Source organism: Mya arenaria, chromosome 11, assembly GCF_026914265.1.
Source record: "Mya arenaria isolate MELC-2E11 chromosome 11, ASM2691426v1".
Classification (NCBI taxonomy): Eukaryota; Metazoa; Mollusca; class Bivalvia; order Myida; family Myidae; genus Mya; species Mya arenaria.
This window is the reverse complement of record NC_069132.1, coordinates 54,318,263-54,337,753: the sequence shown is the minus strand read 5'-3', so window position 1 is coordinate 54,337,753 and position 19,491 is coordinate 54,318,263. Positions and strand designations below refer to the sequence as shown.

General features: G+C 33.3%; 2 protein-coding genes across 4 annotated transcripts; one reads left to right on the top strand and one right to left on the bottom strand.

Annotated features, from left to right (window-relative positions):
• The first annotated feature begins 2,072 nt into the window (after positions 1-2,072).
• Positions 2,073-13,642, top strand: LOC128207497 (uncharacterized). 3 transcript variants are annotated; one of them, XM_052910449.1, is made up of 10 exons: positions 2,073-2,186; positions 3,634-3,924; positions 4,576-4,893; positions 5,281-5,382; positions 5,882-5,941; positions 7,461-7,565; positions 8,185-8,641; positions 9,320-9,494; positions 10,653-10,847; positions 11,661-13,642. In XM_052910449.1, exons 7-10 carry the CDS (start codon positions 8,480-8,482, stop codon positions 11,945-11,947), a joined length of 819 nt encoding a protein of 272 aa, XP_052766409.1. In that variant the 5' UTR covers positions 2,073-2,186; positions 3,634-3,924; positions 4,576-4,893; positions 5,281-5,382; positions 5,882-5,941; positions 7,461-7,565; positions 8,185-8,479; the 3' UTR covers positions 11,948-13,642. The 3 variants fall into 3 exon arrangements, with proteins under 3 accessions (XP_052766409.1, XP_052766408.1, XP_052766410.1); XM_052910448.1 differs by having other exon boundaries at positions 7,458-7,565; XM_052910450.1 differs by lacking the exon at positions 5,281-5,382 and having other exon boundaries at positions 7,458-7,565.
• On the bottom strand, positions 13,587-19,224 carry LOC128207494 (uncharacterized). Its single transcript, XM_052910446.1, has 5 exons — positions 19,162-19,224; positions 17,583-18,278; positions 16,998-17,246; positions 15,801-16,074; positions 13,587-14,804 (listed from the first exon to the last, which is right to left on the bottom strand). The coding sequence occupies exons 1-5, from the start codon at positions 19,173-19,175 to the stop codon at positions 14,586-14,588; spliced, it is 1,452 nt and encodes a 483-aa protein (XP_052766406.1). The 5' UTR covers positions 19,176-19,224; the 3' UTR covers positions 13,587-14,585.
• Between the last annotated feature and the right edge of the window lie 267 nt (positions 19,225-19,491).

The window sequence follows — 19,491 nt, the reverse complement described above, 5'->3', positions numbered from 1 at the left end:
TTGTGCTTCGATGCTGGAACTTTTCTTCTGATTGGATTCTTGCAAAATCTGCAATTTTTTAGCAACGCCAAAGCTCAAACATTTTTTTGAAGATTTGCCGACAATTGTCACGTGCCCTGATGAAAAGAAGAATATATGCATTTAAGACGTTTACAGAAAAAGTATGAATTGAATAATTCGATTCATCAAAATATATTTAAGAATGAAATTGTATTTTTACACAATTTTGCAAAGTATCAAAATATTTTTTTACGGACACTGAAGATCATCTAACTTTTCGGCTATATCTTTATGAATATGGGGGGTCAGACATGCATGTGCGTTACAGGGCAGGGGCGGTTCCAGGATGCGCCGTAAGAGGGGGCGTAAGTTAAGAAGCGTAAACTTTTGACTTGTGTCTTTCCCTAAGAACCGAAATTTATTTGGTTTAAAGATTTAGCGGGGTGGGAGGATACTCCCCCTAGAAATTTAACAATATCTAGTCCGAAAAGCTGCATTTTGGGCGTACTATTATTTTATTTATTCTATATTGAAATAAAAGTAAACTTGGACGAGTTTAAGGGGATGGGGGTGCGCCCCCCCTCCCGGATCTGCTTGTGCAAGGTGTTTTGTTTTAAACTCATTTTGAAGAGCATACTGCGCTTATTGCAATCTTACAAGATGAAAAGTAACTGGAATCCTATTTATCGGACAAGCTGTTGTTACTGTGACCAGTTCCTCGTTTCTGCGAGTCGCCATCCGCCGAAACTTCTACCCACTGTTCATCTGTTTCCCTACAATTCCATTATTTACAACATTTAAGTACAGTAAGAAAGATATTTCCGGCGGAGGATAAAGCGTAGACATTAATTTGTCATGTGGAGACTCCGTTGTTTCAAACTGTATGTATTCAGGAGAAAGATGTCAACAAATAGTCACAAGCATTTCCTTGTATAACTAAGCTACTAGTTTAATTATATCCCTCATTGGAATGCATTTACTTGAATTAAGTACAGTTGTGTTTTATACCATAACTTAAAAATAGTTCATTTGAAATGTATGAATAGTTACTCAGAATTTCGAATTTCTTCTTCCACTGCACGTGAACATGACTGCTCGGCAACTGCCTCAATGCTCTTGCCGATTTCTCACTCCCTGTTCTTGAGTGTCGCCTTATTTACAAGGGAAAGGTTCATGTAGGCAATAATATTATTCATTTGTTGTTCCCCTACGCCAGCGTTGATCATGGCTGAAAGAATTGAAGCCTTTCAATAAAAAATATACAACCTATTTGAGGTTAATTAGGGATTTTTGAGGGGTAACATTCATTGAGATTATATTAATATTTATGCATACTGAAAACTGCAGCAAACTATTACTTAGCTTTATTTTTGTAAGTTTCGAAAGAAAAACTTACCTGCAGCTAACTTTGTATTTACATCTAAGCATCGAGTTCCGGTTTTGTGATCACTAGCCTTGTGTCGTTTTCCAGTCGGCACTATGTTGTCAGCCAGACATGACATGCATTTTATATGAAGAATACTCCCAAGACCGTATTTAGTTTCTGATGTAATGTTAGTAAGCGACAACTGCAAAAATTACATCTTGTTTTCTTACGTTACATCGTGCTTTCTTACTTGTACATCTCGGATTCTTACTTTTACATTTTGCATTATGACATGCACACAATGCATTCTGGCTTGCACATCTTGCATTATGACTTGCACATTTTGCTTTAAATTGCATGAATCGTTCGTTATATGACTATCTTCAAATTTGTCTACGTTGAAGTTATATGTTTGATGCTAAAATCAGTTCAGTTTAATTGTAATGATCTTAAACTGTCTACATTTAATGTGTACAAAAATAGGAAACCTATGTTAATCGATTATACATGTATAAATAATACATGGAAGCACGCACTTTGTCAAATACAACAAGGCAGGTTGCAAACTACACTCTTTTTTACGACAGAGGGCGCAAGTTCGGAAACATGTACGGAACCATACGGAAATTACCAAAAATATACGAGTATCCGGAATATCGATCACAATAGTTATGTCCCTTATTTGCAATTTAGCCATAATCTTATTTGTTACGGTTGATGTCATGTGGTTGATTTTTTTATCATCTGATCATTTGTTATAAATAAACAACATCTGCTATTCATATACACCAAAAGGCAGTTGCAGATTTATTCTTTTTTGGTAAGTGATAAAGAATTGTCAGTGTTTGATTAAAGGCGACAGGCGTCTGATGTACATGATCGTGTACATTGCCGTCTCGCCTAACACACATAGTGGCTTGATGACAGGAGTTCATATTAGTCCATCTAGCCATAATAAATAAGTTCAACTAGCCAAAATTATATTTTCAGCATACTTCAACATGTATATCATCAATATAATGCATTGCCATAAACTTTAACAGTGATAAAATGAGATTTGACAAAATTAAAAAGTACACTATACTGTAAGTATAATGAAGTGAGGAATGCTCGCCCAGCGAAAATGTAAACAAAGACCAATTCTCTTTCAAAATTATAACTTCCTTGTAAGCTATTAGCAAAATACCTGGCTCCTAGATGCAGTGGCCCTAAATGTACATGATAACACCAGTATCCTTGTCGAGAAAAACAGTCAACGACGAAAATCCTTCAGATAGCGAATTATCACAAATACTCGCCATACATTTTCTGTCAAAATGACGTCGAACCCCGCTCGCCTTCATCGATTAGTGAAAGCGACCAAAGGACAGGAACCACATATATACATGTATGTAAATCAAGAAACACACAACACTTTTACATAGTCTATCGGTGCCTTACCTGGGGTCAAATAATCAACCCGTCATATACTTTGCATTTTCTCAAATTAGAACACTGTTTATATTATGAATATTAGGTTATGAAGAAGTTATAATTTTGAACAAGAATTGGTCTTTGTTTATGGCAATGCATTATATTGATGATATACAAATGTACATGTTGAAGTATGTTTAAAATATAATTTTGGCTAGTTGAACTTATTTATTATGGCTAGATGGACTAATATGAACTCCTGTCATCAAGCCACTGTGCTAACACAGTAACAGTTTTACGAGACGTTAGACAGTTAAAGCTAAACGTATTCTGTTTTTAATATGCCACTAGTGGTTTAAAGATGGCATCCAACCCCTCTGCCAACATAATAATTCATATTTAAAGTAGTTCTTAGGAAGGAGCGCACGCTGTTCCCCTATGTGTCACCCTCTGTAATTGCAAATCCTGTATGCCTATGTGGCGGATCAAGGAAACATTGAAATAAAAAGTAACTAAGCCGATTTCAGGGCAGGCGCACACTGGTTGCATTTTGCGCTTAGATTTCCCATTTTGTTGAATTTCACATGCTAAAATTAGGCTAGGCTTCTTTCCAAAATTTGTTGAAAAAGCCCTGTATCATATAAATGTGCAGAGCTCTCTTGTTTTCGTCTTGTTCAGTGTAATATCGTTATTATTTAAATGTGTTCAAGATTGGTAATGTTTTCTTGTCTTTAGGAAATAGTGGCTGTCCAAAGATTTTTATGTATAAAAATCCTACATCATGTATAAAAATCCTCCATGTTTGCTGTTATGTATGTACATACTGAACAACTACAGTAATGTTTTTTTATCAGGAAAATGAGTAACCAGTTAAGGGCTTCAGAGCTTTTGCGGCAGGCAGCAAATCTTTTGGTTTCGGAAAATTCATCAACTACTTGTTCTGAATCACAATCAACTCCATCAGTGACAACAGCAACATCTATTGGTTCGACTACATCCAACAGAAACCACTCTGCAGAGCTTCGTGCTGCCACTAGGGCACTGTTTGCCCCTTACAACAGAGGGACCCGCAGGCGAGGAAATGCAACAGGGCCACCAGTAACATATTGGACTCATAGATTTTGTCTATTGTCAAATGTTTGCAGGTAAATTAAAAAATATTGTAAATAGATATATATATATAAACATATTGACAGCCAATGTATATGATATGTATACAGATTATGTGTATGTCTTATACACCCAAGGATATAGCCATACTCTTTACCACACATCACATTTGATGTATGGTTCAATGTTTAACTTCTGTGTCTGTTTTTCTGCAAAGAATGTATGAAGTGCCATATAATTTGTGTCGCTCACCAGGTATCAATGGAGTTATGAAGAAATAATTTATACTTTATCCATGATGTTCAATAAAACAAGTTATTTAAGTTGCCAAAGAGTTTATGCTCATCTAAGTCACAAATGAGATAATGCCGCATGATTCATCCATACTCAAGGCTCACACTGTGAATTTATTACTATTTTAATGTGTTTCCCTTTTTTAATGGACACTACAAAAACAACAACAAATAAACATTGAACAGTTCTCTTTTGTACTCCTGATTTCCTGTTTTATGCTATTGGTGTGAAAAGGATTTCTCCTGTATGGAAATATTTGTAGCGTACATGTACAATGTATCGTCATATTTTGACAACATTTGAATAAGAAAGTAAGTCAGAAAAGCAAAAATAACCTGCAAAAGAAGAAATTTAAGAAAAATTCACAAAAAGTCTTTTTCATATTTTTAAAGGATACAGTTCCTTCACGGGAAGAAAAAGCCCTGCTGTTTCAGGCAGGTGTTGGTGAGAAGAAATTGACCATCATCAAAACATACAATGCAGATTTGTTTAAACAAAAGCTAGAGGAGGCATTTCCACCCATTATCAATTGTGGTGGATTTGAATTACTAAGAACTTGTGGGAACTCCAAATACACGTTGCAGCCATTGCCAATTCCCCCAGGAGGGTATACCACAAAATATCTTTGTGATGAAAGTTCTCTAGGACAGGCAGTTTGCTACATCAGGCCAATACAGAAAGACCTTGATATAAATCTATGCTCCTCACAGGTATAATTGAAATAAGGATATTGATTTCTTTGATTGCCTCTTATAAGGTTTAGCTTTTGTTTTATTTCAGTTATTTCTAGATACTGTATCACAGTAAGATAATACTCATGTGCTCAAAGCTCCGAACTTTAGAAATGTTTATTGTGTCACTAGTTTTGGTTTAAACAGCTCAAAGTAGCATTGCATTTTTATAAACACCATAGTCTTCGTTTTTACTCAGCATCCTATATGGAAATTATTATCATCTTTTAAAGCAGAGAGTCTAATTGACATGTATGTAATTTTTCAAATCTGCATAAATTTATTAGCACTATTTAGGAAAGAATAATTATCGAAGTTGCATAGTAAGTGTATGCATGTATAAATGTATTAAGAATTTTGAAACAGGTTGATACTGATGATCAAACAACAGAGATGTGTTTGAGGTGTGGCAAAAGTATTCCTCTTCAACGTCTTCGCCTCCATATTGATGCTTGTGGGACTGATGAGGTACCTCACTAGTAATTACTCGTATCTATCAAAAGTTAGATTTTGATTAAAGACCAACCCATTCCATGCTACAGAATTCATATCATTCCATCCATTTTAATGAACTCTTCATATTTCATATAAACTTAAGGTCTAGGCATTTGTTGATAACAAGGAATCTTTAAGATTTTATTGGGTGGTACATGTGTAGGTAGAGAACTAGTTGGAGTGAGCTTAAATCTTTATTTTAAGGGGGGAAACTTACTTTGTGCTTAACTCTTACCATTGGTAAAAGCAATTATTGACCATTCAATTCACAAAATTAAATATGCAATAGCAAAGGTCTGTATATTTTGTATGTGGATATGACATCATGTTTGCATAAAGAAAACTGAGCCAGAGTTTGTATATATGTTTCTGCTGTATATTCAAAAAAGACAAACTTTTCAATTCATGCAAGTGAGATTAATTACCATAATATGTTGTTATCAATTAAATGTGTGCAAATTGTAAACTTCAGGTAGATGCACCCAGTGCAAAGATGAGCCAGGGACAGATTCCAGTCTGCAAATTTGCATGTGTAATTATTTTGTTTGTTTATTTACAAGTTACACATTGCCAATAATTATTAAAGTTTGAAAACTCCTTCTCAGCAGTAGGAAAGAAATTGTTAAGATCTAAAAAAAAATCAGTTATGAATCTGAAAACAAATTTTATAAAATAGTTGAAATGTTTTAAAGCCAAATTAATTTTTGAAGGATATTCAATTTATAGATTGATCAGCAAATTTATCTTATTATATGGCTTGGTTTGTGTAATATACAACTTTGTATTATAATCCAATATGAATTGATTTCTTTATATCTGATAAGAGTTTTTTTATTGAAAGGCTAATAAATATTTCAATTGTTACCACACTTTCATTTTATCAATACCTCAAACTACTCCTCATACAAATATGCTATTATTCAGTTGTTTTTTCACATTCTGTGATAGACCTAGTTTAGCTAAAATTACAGTTGTGTTATTTAAAGGCAATGGATACATGCAAACCATCAGAACAGTAATTTTCTTTTTTAAGTTTATGAGTTACAAGTTTTATAAGTGTTCTGCCAAGATTGAAAATATAATAATTGAATAATTCATTATAGTATGTAATTCAAATTTGTCTCATCATGTACACAAGAAAAGGACCTTTGTTGCACTCCCAGAACATACCAAAATAACAAACATTCAAAGGGGATTGTACAAGATAAAGAGGTAATCAACCTTGTTGCCAGGTTAAAGGTCAAAAAGCTTCATTGAACTCTGTCAAATTCCACTCTATGTTTATTTACAGTGATACTGAAAAATATTAAAGTATTTTTTTTTGTCAAACATCTTGAACATCACATAGCAAGGGCATCTGTGCCTGTGACACGTTTCATTTTATTAATGAATCTGAATAATATCATGTTTGAGTCTTTGAAAAATTATTTCAGTGTCTTGAAATGTTGGCAGAACACACAATTTATCAGTTACTATTTGTGGCTTTTTAAGAATATATTGAAGAATATATTGTCTGCATATCTTGCACCCCCTTCCCCCAGACTTCCTGTTCATTCAGCTGTTGCATGTTTTTCTGTTGCACCAAATAGTATCAGTGTAAAGTAATGAAGAACATTTCCAAACATATAGGTTTTGCAGTTTTTTTCAAGTATTTCATGTGGATGTCATTTCCACTTAAAATCAAGTTCTGGTTAAAATCTGCACAATGTCATTTTTATACACCCATAAAACGGTTTATGACATAAAGCGGTATATTGGTGTACAGCAATGAGTTTGTGGTTTGGTCAGTCTACTTGTTCTGTGGAATTTCCATACAATAACTACTTAATAGGTCAGCAGCTTATGATGTTTTCCTTCATTTAATATATCAAAATAAATAATTACTGACAAAGTTTTTATTTCAAAAAAACTTTGCTACATGTATATACCATTAAATTCATTGTAATGTAATATGAAATCATTAAAATCTACTAAACCAAAAAAACAACATACCTAGGTTAAATGATTTCAGTATTGAATGACAATTCACTAATATTCTTTATATGTAGCAGTACAGAGCTGTGTCCTATATGCCATGATGAGTTCCCTGTCAGCACCATAGAAGAGCATGCTGCAAGTTGTTGTGAGAACCAGCTGTCTAATCCCACCCTTGCTAGGTAAGTGTTTTTGGTAGCCCAAATAATGTTATCACTCAATTTTAGTTCATTGGCTGGATGATTTGGTATTCATGGTTGTTTGTTAAAATGAAATTGTAACAATTTATTCAAAAGACATAATTAAACATATGACAAATTATATACAGTCAGCATAATATAATACATTGATAAAACGCAGAAACCAATACATGTAAAAAGCTGTGGTCAAGTCCATAAGCATAACGTTACCGTCTGTAGATTTAATAAGGTGACAATAACTGTTTTTGTCGAACCTGCTTGTGGTAAGCTCGACATAGCTTTGACAATGGCGGCTCCGTGTATGTGCATGTGTGCTTCTGTCTGAACTGGGGTGTATCTTGACCATGCATTATAAAATTGTTAAACATATCCAGAGTATGTTATATCTGTATATCATTACATGGAATAAGGAAGTGAAAATCAGGCCAAAATTATTTGTTTGTTGTATCCAAAGTTTTATTATAACCGGAGTTATTATTTTAGGAGTTTACTTTATACTACCAAAAATGCTGTCATCCAGTTTAGGACCTTGTATAGCTTTGTTTTACATCTACAATTTGTTCCCTGTCTTGAGTATTTATAAGAAATATTTGTTTTTAAGGACTCGTGATGCAGTATTGGATGCCATAGCAGCGAAGGTTGGAGACAGTAATGAAAACTGGCTAATCAATGTTGTGAGGAGAAATTTCTTTAAAACAACATTTGAAGAACTATCGGATGCTTTGACAATTGACTGGGAAAAACCTATAAAAATTCCATTTATAGGAGAAGAAGGCTTAGATGCAGGTGGCTTAACCAGGGAGTTTTTCAGCTTGTTGTTTAGGAACAATGACCTTTTTGAAAATGGGTCATTCAGATTAGATTCAGGCCTACTTGAAAAGAAGACCTATGAAACAATGGGAAGAGCTACTGCACGTGCCATCCTCGCAGGACACCCAGGCCCAAAATGTTTTAATCCATTGCTGGCCAGGTTCATTTGTACTGGTGAAGAACCAGATCTAGCAGATATACCAGATGAATATGTTGGAAGGCCTGATGTGTTAGCAGCCATACAAGAGGTATGTTTAGACTTTCGTTAACGAATTGAAGTTTACTTTACCTCCTTTCAAAGTAATTTTTCTCTGTAAATACAACATAAAAGACACAGCCCATTGTTAGATTTGAAAAAATATATGCAAGTTTTTTCCTTACAACTTTTAAAATCATTTCAGATACCAACTTCAAACTTCATACATATTGTATGATTTATGGTCCTTTGTAACCTATCTGAACTTGGAAAGATTTAAAAGGAATTGAATGAAACTTAAATTACCAATATAGTAATGACAATATGGCCTAATTAATGTACAAGAACCACAACTCTATTACCTGTTGTCACGAAATAGCCTCCATTGATTTGAAAGAAAATGCTAAAGCATGTTATACTGAATAAAATGTTTTGGATGAAGTTTCATTCATCATTATGATAATGACAGTGGAATTATATAAAAACCATAACACTGTGACCAGTGCTATCAATTAGTCTCCAGTGTAAACATGTACAAATTGTAAGAAACTTTATGATATATTTGAATCAAACATATACATGTATGTTGATCATCTCCCTTTGCTCAATCTTCTTATACCGTTTGGTTAGTGTATTTAACAACTTTGTATATAGTCTAAAACAAATTAAAATATGACTCCCTCTCTCAAAAGGGTATAATCCCCATTTATGATTGGTAATTATTTTGCAGATCTCAACAGACAGTACGGGATCTGGAGACCTTGTTCAAAGACATGGTGATCTGCTGGAGCAGGCGGGCTTTAGAAAAGTTTTGTCATCATCAACTACCAGTGAAGCTGTACATGCTCTGAAACGGCACTTCACCTTTTATCATGTGATTGGACCACTTCTTCAATTCAGACAAGGCATGGGTTTACTTAATGTTTGAAAATACTTGTTTGAAATCAATATTTTTAGTCAATGCATTTCTCCATCTTGATTGCATACATGTTTTAAAGGATCGGACAATATCAATGTTTAATTTGAAAAAGATAGGTTGTCAGCAGTTTGAATTACTTCGGTATCAGTTTGTCTGCAAAGTTTAAGGGCTCATTTACGATGTATTAGAAAATTAAACGCTGTGACAATTAAAGGTACTATTAAAGTTCTGAAGCCATTTATTTAAGAATTTAAATAGATTTTAAAGAAAAATGTTAAACATGGTTTCAATACTGGGAAGCTGGTTGTGTTTGGAATGAGTTAGGAGCCTTGTCTCAGAAATTTGATACTATGGAAACTTCATATAGGGAATTTAACTGGCAAGAATGTGAATATGTATTTAGTATTTGCATTTAGTAATTATATTCTAAATTGGAAAGTGAAAAAGATTGTCACAGTTTCCTATATTTTTGTTTTAATGTATACAGTGGCCTTGAAAATCAATGTTTTTTTTTTGGGGGGGGGGGTTTAAAGAAAAGAATCAAGCCATTGTGATCATTTCTTGTCAATGTCATGCAAAAGGTTGGACATTATAAACTAAAGAACGTCCAATATTTGAATGGAGTAAGGTATATATGTCACAAGACTCAATGGTATGGATGATTGTATTCAGTATTGATACCGAGTACTTTTGGAAAAAAAACCTATGTATTGTGTTGTAAATACATGAATATGATTTCAAATGATTTCAGTAAGGAAACAATTTGTTATTAGTATTTTTAAAGTTTCAAACATGCAGGTCAAGTATATAGTGAGACACATAGTATGCACACATTGCCAGTGTCATTTTGCCTTATATAGCAAGGAACATCACTCCCATATAAAACATTATTGATAGGTGCACCCGTTTTATTTAAAGATTAATATGAAATAAGATTTGTCAAAATTAAACCTTTTTTAAAACTTCTAAAGCATACATTTCACTGGATGTTGATATGTATTCACCATAACCGAATGTGATCTTTTTTCTCTTTTACTTCAAATCAAGCAGATGGAAGCAAATTGGTATACATTTTAATTTCAGGTAACGTCTAAAGACATTGAAAAGTATAATTTTTTATATGTTCCTAAATCATTCTTTGCAGGTTTGAAACTTCTTGGTGTTCAAACTGCCATCCAGGGACATGCTGAGGAGAGTATAAAGTTCTTTACCACATCTCCAGTTAGTGCGTCGGATGTACAAAGTTTCTTCAAACCGACTTACACACCAGATAGCGAATTGAAGCCAAGGGAAGAAATGATCATGTATAACTTTGGGAAATTCTTAAAGAAAGCGGAACGTATGTACTTAAAAAAATTTAATATGTTATTCATGTCTGCATGTGAGCATCTTTATATGCACTTCAAATTTAACAGAACCCCCAGGGCTGTCCCTAATTTTTAGGGCCAGTATAAGGTCCCATTCACCTAGCCAAGGAATGTACCTATTTCCCCAAATTTGGTCAAAATTCCCCTCCATTATCCCAAAATGTTTAACCTTTGAAAAAATGATTACAAGTCAAATGGCAAAAAAAATCATTGATTATTGACACTTCGTTGTGTAATGTTTTTGGATTCATGAATTTAATTTACATCAATTGCATTAAATAGAGTAAATTTGTTTGTTTCAGTTAAAAATGTTCGATATATTTCACCAAGTCAACAATTATTAATTATTTATTAATTTAAGTCTGCAAAAATGTTCCAAACTGTTATTCTTTCTGCACCTGTGAGGATATACATCTCTTCCCTGATTCTAAAATAAATAGAAGAAAAAAACCAACCTTATTTCCTTTCAACTGCATAACAAAAATTGAGTTGGGCCACTGCATTTTTTTTAACAATCGCCTCACATACAAATTGATCTTTTGAGTATTGATGAGACAACAATAGGACAAGCCAATCTTTGAACTAGCATTATAGTCTGTCATTGGTACTTTTTTCTTGATAAAACCTATATATTACTGGTGAACTGGTCATTGTATGTATGTTGGGAAAATAGTAAGGATATGATTATCTAACCTTACCTACCATCTATTTTTTAACAATATGGGCAATATACTCCATTCAGGTAGAAATTATTATTCTGTTCAAGCCCGTGTTTCGTTTTTCAGGCGGAACACTGTCCACACCATGGATTGATATTTACGATGGAGTTAAGACACAGGTGGTGATTAACACTGGACATGTTCTTCAGGCTCTCATAGGATGTGAAACACTTCCACGAAATATAGAATGTGGATTGGTTGAATTTAGCCACACATCGAATAATTTAACAACTGTCAACACATGTGCACCTTCAATTATGTTCTCACAGACTGCTCGTATTCAGGAGTACGAGACTTTTGAAAAGCACTTTTTGAGCCTTATTGTTGATGCTGTTGGTTTTGGAATTGCGTAATGTTGTATGACCAAAGTAAAGAGATCTTTAAAGAATAGAACAAAGTTCATTTGCTAGCCATGTTTTTACCATACTATGTCATTTTGCCAAAGATGGCTAGATTTGAACAGATTTTGTAAAAATGTTCCTTAGATTACCACCCCAAGATAGCTCAAATGATTTGGGTTAAAAAAAACAACAGTCTTCATTGGGATGGCCCCATTTTTATGCTTTTTAAAGGAGGGCAGCATATAGTCGCCGCTTTGTACCTTTGCATGTCTGTCTGCCCGTCTGTCATACCCTTTTCGAGTAAATAACTTCGAAACTAGGTATTGGATTAAAATGAAACTTGATAAATAGGTAGATGACAATGTGAGTAAGTGCACTGCACAAGAATCATGCAAATTTATAAAGTTGGTGCTTGTTGAGGCCATATCTTGATATGTACTAAAGGGATTCAAATGAAACTTGGTATAGATGGCAATGACAGGAAGTGCAGTGCACAAGAATATTAATTTTGCCCAGCATATATATTTATTTATCCCTTTAACAATTGCTGTTCTTTTATTTCATTGCTTGAAATATACTTTAAAATTAAATTCTCAAACCTGCCAATATTTTTGCATGTTATTATTTTTTTTCAACTTGTGTATAATGCTGCTACAACAATTCATCTGATACCCAGTGCATTGTATTACAATGTGTGCCGTATCATAGAACAGTTTGGGAGGCATCCATCGCTTTTAGCGATACTCTTGTTTATTATATGTAAACTGTAGAAATTATTTCCATGTAGACTGGACCACATCTTTTATACATTCGAAGATGCTTTACCTAGCTGAGAAATAATCAAGAAATAGATTGCAATGATCTATCTATAGCATTATTTTGAATATGTGGCAAATTGTTTATTGTGAGTGCCTCAGTTTTCTAGAGACAGTTGTTGTTAAGATGATGTTTTCTCTTGTATCTATACCAAGTTGTAATCAAAGACCTTTCATGGCATATTTTAAAAACAAATCAATCATCAATATGGCACATGTAGAACTGCCATTTTATAAATTATACATTTAGAACAAAAACTGATTTTTCAAATTACCACTGAGAGGTCAATATTTTACCATATGGACTGTAATTTGTGTGACAGCCATGAATTTTCACTAATAAAGACATCATTTTTGGACTTCACCTATGACCTTTAAGTAAGGTCAATACAATAAAATTGAGGTTTTCTTTTTTGCCTAATCCTTTTGTAAACATATTTTAAGAATTATTCTAGAATGAATAAGGCTAACAGAGTATTTTTCTGCTCTCATGGAGCAATATGAAACAGTTCTTTCAGATTGCATTGTTCTATGATATATTAAATGTTGTATTTCATAAAAACAATATTTGTATAAATACATCCTTATCCTGTATTTATATGTTATTACAATCTATGTTTTCTTGAACAATGATGCAACTAAATGATATCATGGGTCATGTAATACAGAACTGTTATGCACAATATACATTTTATACATAATGCAGAAAACAAATCTTATCCGAGACATTATGGATATGGATTAGGCTTCTCTCAGCCGTGCTCTTGTTCATGAAACATCATTGTCAGCAAGTGCACTACACAATTTACTTTTAATATAAAAAAACAACACATACATGTACTTATTGTTTTTTATAACTGCATACAAAACATTGCATATAGCCCTCCTTCACTGACAAGGCACATAATTCAAGTGATAAACATTTGTATCCATTATCTAATGAAACAGTTTCACTTTCGCCACAGATGTGGCTGTATTTAAGCATATCTTGTTGTTTGTAATCACCAAGATGATACTGCTTGATCTGATATACGTGGCTTTTGACAAGGCACAACTTAACATATATGATATTTAAAAACTCATCATGTTTGTAATAAATCTTAAACCATGTAAAGTGTTTCTTTGTGTTATGCTGTACTTTTATATAAAAAAAGGCTATTCCGATTTAATTGTCACAGCTATGATGTTGTTGTGCAAAATGGTTAACATAAAAAGTTAGGACCTGGCTATTATGCTTAACTATTCAGCTGACACCCTGGCCTTACCCAAGTCTAAAGTGGAAAGTGCCTAGATAAGTTGGATAAAGTCAGACAAAAGTTATTTATTAACTTGGTCAATTTTAAATGTGAGGAAAACATAACATTTGACAATCCAATCGCAAGTTTTTTCTGCTTTGTTTGAAATTTAAATTAAACACAAATGACAATGAGAGGTTAGTGAGACTTGCATTCAAAACACCATTCAAATATGGTTAATTATTTCCATTCATTGCACAACATGCCAAACAATCGGTCCAATTTTCAGCTCTTATTGTTTACATTGACTAAAAGTAATCAATGTTACCATAGAAAAATATCGTATATGAAATATGAAGACCACTGGCCTGTTAAACAGTAAAAATAAAACAAAAGCTGGACAACCCATAGTGCATGCAATATCGCAATATCATACAATCAATCATCACTATACTGTCCACATGAATTTGTACTGTAGTGATATCTTATTCATTTATGTATACCAAGAATGCAAAACTTCCAACTTAAGAGTACTTGTTTTCGTAGTTAATACAAATGTCCCTTTGTTTTTGCAAAACTTGTGTGAGCTATCTGTTATTTTTATGAAAACCAATCAAATGGATTCAAAGAGAGAACATACATCCATGTACGTTTGTACTTCGAATGGTGTGTCAACAGGCTGTTAAGTATTGCATTTATCTCAGCCTCAGGATAGTTCACTTCCGGCACTTGTAACAGTTGTGGTACAACTATACTTTCTTCATCATCATTGCAAACAGATTCAGGAATTCCAAAGTCCATGCCATAAACCTCTGATTCCTGAAAAATATACAACCACCTTCGGTGTATTAGAGGTGGATCTAGAGTGATCATTGATATGAACATCTATGATACTGCTTTGACAGTGTATAAGGGGTGTTAAAAACTTCCAATATTGGAGACAGTACGACTCGTATATGCCAAAACGAGTATACATGCAAACTTTCTTTCTTGACATTGAAGAAACAATAACATTTTCAAGCTCTGTCTGTATTTAAAAAAGTAACGCTTTGTCTTAGAAATGAATGCATGATGCAATGTGTGCCTGTAATTTTTTTTATAAAAAATAAAGGGCCATAATTTCCATTAAATGCATAAACATTTCAATGTAATAAATCAAGTGGTTACTGAGATATGGACTTTAATATAGTTGCACTCTAAACTTGAACCAGAATTTTAAGTCGAAAAGTAAAGGGCCATAATTTGCATTAAATGCAAGATAGAATTATCTTACTTGATTATTTTAGTTAGTGTAATGGTTGAGACACCTTGCATAATGTTTAAATGTAATAAATCAATTGGTTACTAGGATATGGACTTTAAAGAAGTGTCACTCAAAACTTTAACCAGTTTCTAAATTAAAAAAATTAAGGGCCATAATTTGCATTACTCAATTTTGGTTTAGCATAGAAACTGTAAAACCACATTACAGCACTTGTAATCATGTAGAATATTGGCGATTAGGTAATCAAATGCACATTAAAAGAAGTGATTCACTAATCTGTGTTTTAATAGGAATGAAGAAGCTTGAGCTTGACAGGCTTTAAATGCATGAAAGAGTTATCTTACTTGCTTTTTTAGTTGGTGTGATAGTTGGGAAGCCTTGAATAAAGTTTAAATGCAATACATCAAGTACTTGGTACACAATAGTGTAATTTGTACTTGCGTGCAAAACCTTAACCAAGGTATGATGCAGACACCAACACCAGTATAGCTCTCCTTATTCTGCGAATAGATGAGCTAAAATTTAATAAATTAGTACCTAGCTATAGTTACCTCAGCAGTAAGCTGAATCTTTGGGTCCAAGAATTGTCCCATAATCCACATTTGCATCGGTGTTTTATTGTGTTCTGTCCGTAGTGGTCGATTGGAAACAGCATGTACAAAACGGTCCACTGAACTTTGAATCCTCTTCAGAAAGACAAGGTGAAGAGAAAGGAGGTTGACCTCGTTGTCTACATCAAGAATTCCATCCTGTTCCATTGTACGGAATAGCTCATAGTAGGTGCAGGTGCATCCCTGCCACAGTTCCCACCCGAACCGCTCAATTCTGAAATCAAAACATATGTAGTTAACCTTCAACAAGAACTTGATAATAAACAATGGCTGACATTGATTAATTGATTAATTTAATCTTTTTCTTTCAAATAAAATTTGGGACATATCATAAATCACTATATAAATGTCCTACTATACACGATTTTGGCAAGTACAGTCTTAAACTTCCATAAAATGTAGCGTGCATGTGTTCTATTGCTAACCACAAAAACATGGGTTAATTCCCTTAAAAGAGTACTTTCTTATGTCCTTTCTTAATAGATGCTAGTACTGTGTTTCCCAAGAAATGGAATTGGGAGAGACTGACCTTAAATTTTAACTGTCTTCACAAATTACATTTTAAACATAATCAAATGCCAAAAGTAAATATATGGATGAAACATCATGGTATGGTCAAATTCATAATAATCATAAGGCGTACAAAATATATGTTTCTTTCCAGTTTCCCGACCTACCTTATTTTTTTGCCTGGACCCTAAACCTTTTATTGCCTTGAGAAATATTTTTTATCATTTGGTTGATTTTTTTCTTTTAAAAGTTAAAAAAGAAGTGTTTTTGGTCTAAACAATTCCAGTGTTGCTCATGCTGATTGTATAGATGTTCATAAGCATATAAGTTGAAGTTTTGGGTAACAGAAAAATCTCAAAAATCAATTTGCCTTATAAAAAGAAAAAGATTAAAAAATTACTACCCACCTACCCTTTTCTTTTTGGGCATGAAACCAGAAACAAACATACATTTTTTTTCGCCTAATGAAAAATGTCTACATAGTGACTCATTTGAGTCTTCGGACCATTTGTATAGTAAATTGGCTCAAAAGATTGTATGATATTACAACTACAATGTAAAAAGTATTAAATGGTGAACATTACTTCTAAAACTCAAACTAATTAAAAGAGGAATATTATTACAAACCGTTGATTATGTACACTTCTGCCAGTAATATGGCTTCTTTTCTCAACACCATGATTCTGAAGCATAAATTCAGCTATTCTGATGTTTTCCATGCCTTTATCTGTCCTGACACGTTCTGGTATGCCATACTGCTGAACACCTATTTGAAAGGAAGCGAAAGCTGTAGCAGCAGTGTTGTCAGCAGCTACTTGTAGGTAGACAGGAAGTCTTGAATAGCCATCAATGCCACCATGAAAGATGAATCTCCATCTGAAATAAAACAAATCACATGCGATGATAATATTAATTCATTTTAACTTAAATTTCATACAATGGTACTTATATCAGACAGGCATGTTAAAAAAACTAATGTTATGAATAAAAATATATGCATGTATGACCGAGTAACTCAGTTTGATTGATAGTTGTCATGAGGTTAAGTGTAATATAAAATATGCAGTGAAAAAGATGTATGACCTGGATAATTATTGGCACTTCGTAACTACTACGCTACTGTATACTTATCTAAAATACTTTGTTTGATAAGAATTGAAATGTATGGATTACAGTTCATACAAAATAACTAAGTAAACTATTTATAGTAACCTTATCAATTTATGGTTAGAGTCCACATGCCATAATGCCATTGGTGCTCGCACAGAGTATGACCGTCTCCTGATCGTGTATGTCCTGCAGAGAACATTGCGAAGCATAACGCCAAGTGGATCAACTTCTCTCATTATTCTGCGAATGCGTGATTCCGTTATTCGAATGCCTACTGACATCAAATGTCCTTTAACTGACTTGTATCCAATGGAAGGAAATTGGGTCACTTTCTGCTGAACTACTGCCACCAGTTCTTCATCACTTATGGAAGAGTATGACTGCCTTATTGAAAGCCCATAGTCTTCCATTCTGTTGCTGACTGTTCTTGTACTGACTGACAGCATATCCGACATTTGCTTTAATGTAAATCCTTTTTCAATAAAATATAAAAGTGTCTCCTCAGGAATGTTATAAGAAGGTCGGCCTTTTGCAGAAGTATACAATAAATTTGGTTTCTTCTGACAGACAGACTCTTCTGATTCAGCACTCATAAGGATATCAAAGGCTTCATTAACTTTATCAAAACTCATATTTACATCTACATGATAGGACAACTGAGTTAGTAATGTCCTTACTGAGTCTATTTCATATTCTATGTTTTCAGTCCGGAAATTGCCAACATTATTAGCGACCTGGATGATTCTGTCTCTAATAGCAGATTTTATATGCGAAAGTTCCGTCTGCTCATGGTTTTCCCTACAACAGAAACAAAACACCAATGACAAAATATAAGGTTAATCAAATGAATTGTTTGTCATAGAAGATATTAATAAACATTTTTTTCTACATTCTTAGTGGTGTTTGTATTGCAAATACTATTGCCTTAAGGTATAAAACTTTTTTGTTTTAAATGAATAAGATCTGTTATACATTTCCAATATCATGAAGGCTACAACTAAAGAAAACTACTAAAAAGGCATCTTCAGCCCAACATGCAATATTCATTTTATAACCATTTCTTGGGACCATTTTTGTACATTTTGTTTTTATGTACTCATCAATAAATATTATGAAATCATTTGTCTTAAAGCTGCACTCTCACAGATTGACAGTTTTGACAATTTTTTTTATTTTTTTCTCAGAATCAGCTGATTTTGGCAGCAGTTCCTTCAATTCAGTTTTAAGCTGACACTGTGAACAAGAACCTGGGGCCGTATTCATAAAGCATCTTAGTGAATAATTTCAACTTAGTGAAAAATGACATTTTTTGACAAGTTGAATTTAAAAAAATCTAACACTGTGTGTACAAATTTAGTTTGAAAATAGGCAAGAAAATGTCCTAATTAATAAAAACACATTAAAAAATGTTGTGGATGGTCACAGGTATTGAAAATAAGCCATGTCAAAAATTAGGAACTTTTCAAGAGGATGAAATATTTTACTAAGAAGTTTTTTTATGGCCCAAACACTTTGAACAACTGTTCTATTTTTATAATTATTTTGTTGATAAAAAAATAATTCTAAAATCATTGATTTGGAAATTTGCAACTTGTCATTGTCAGCTGGAAATATAATTTGACCCACAGAGTTTTAGTAATAAATACAAAAATTGGTTAAATCGTTTTGTTTATATATTTACCTTATTTCCTCCATAGTGGAAATGGAAATTTTAAAACAAAGGGACGTAACTTGGTAAACTGAATCCGAACCGCAAATACGGACTTTACCGAGAATATAACTGTAGCGCCACCTGTTAGCATAATTTGGGTGTCACATATTATTACACCAGATGTCGCGTCGTATTATGCTTGCTGCATTCGGCTTTCGGCTATGCGTCATTCTACCTTATGACATTCGTCATTCAAGCTGAGTAAATAGACCTAAATACAAACAGTTGCAGGTTAAGTTATTGAATTAAAATACCAGATCAACAAATGAATAATAATTGATCGTTAAATAACGATATCAA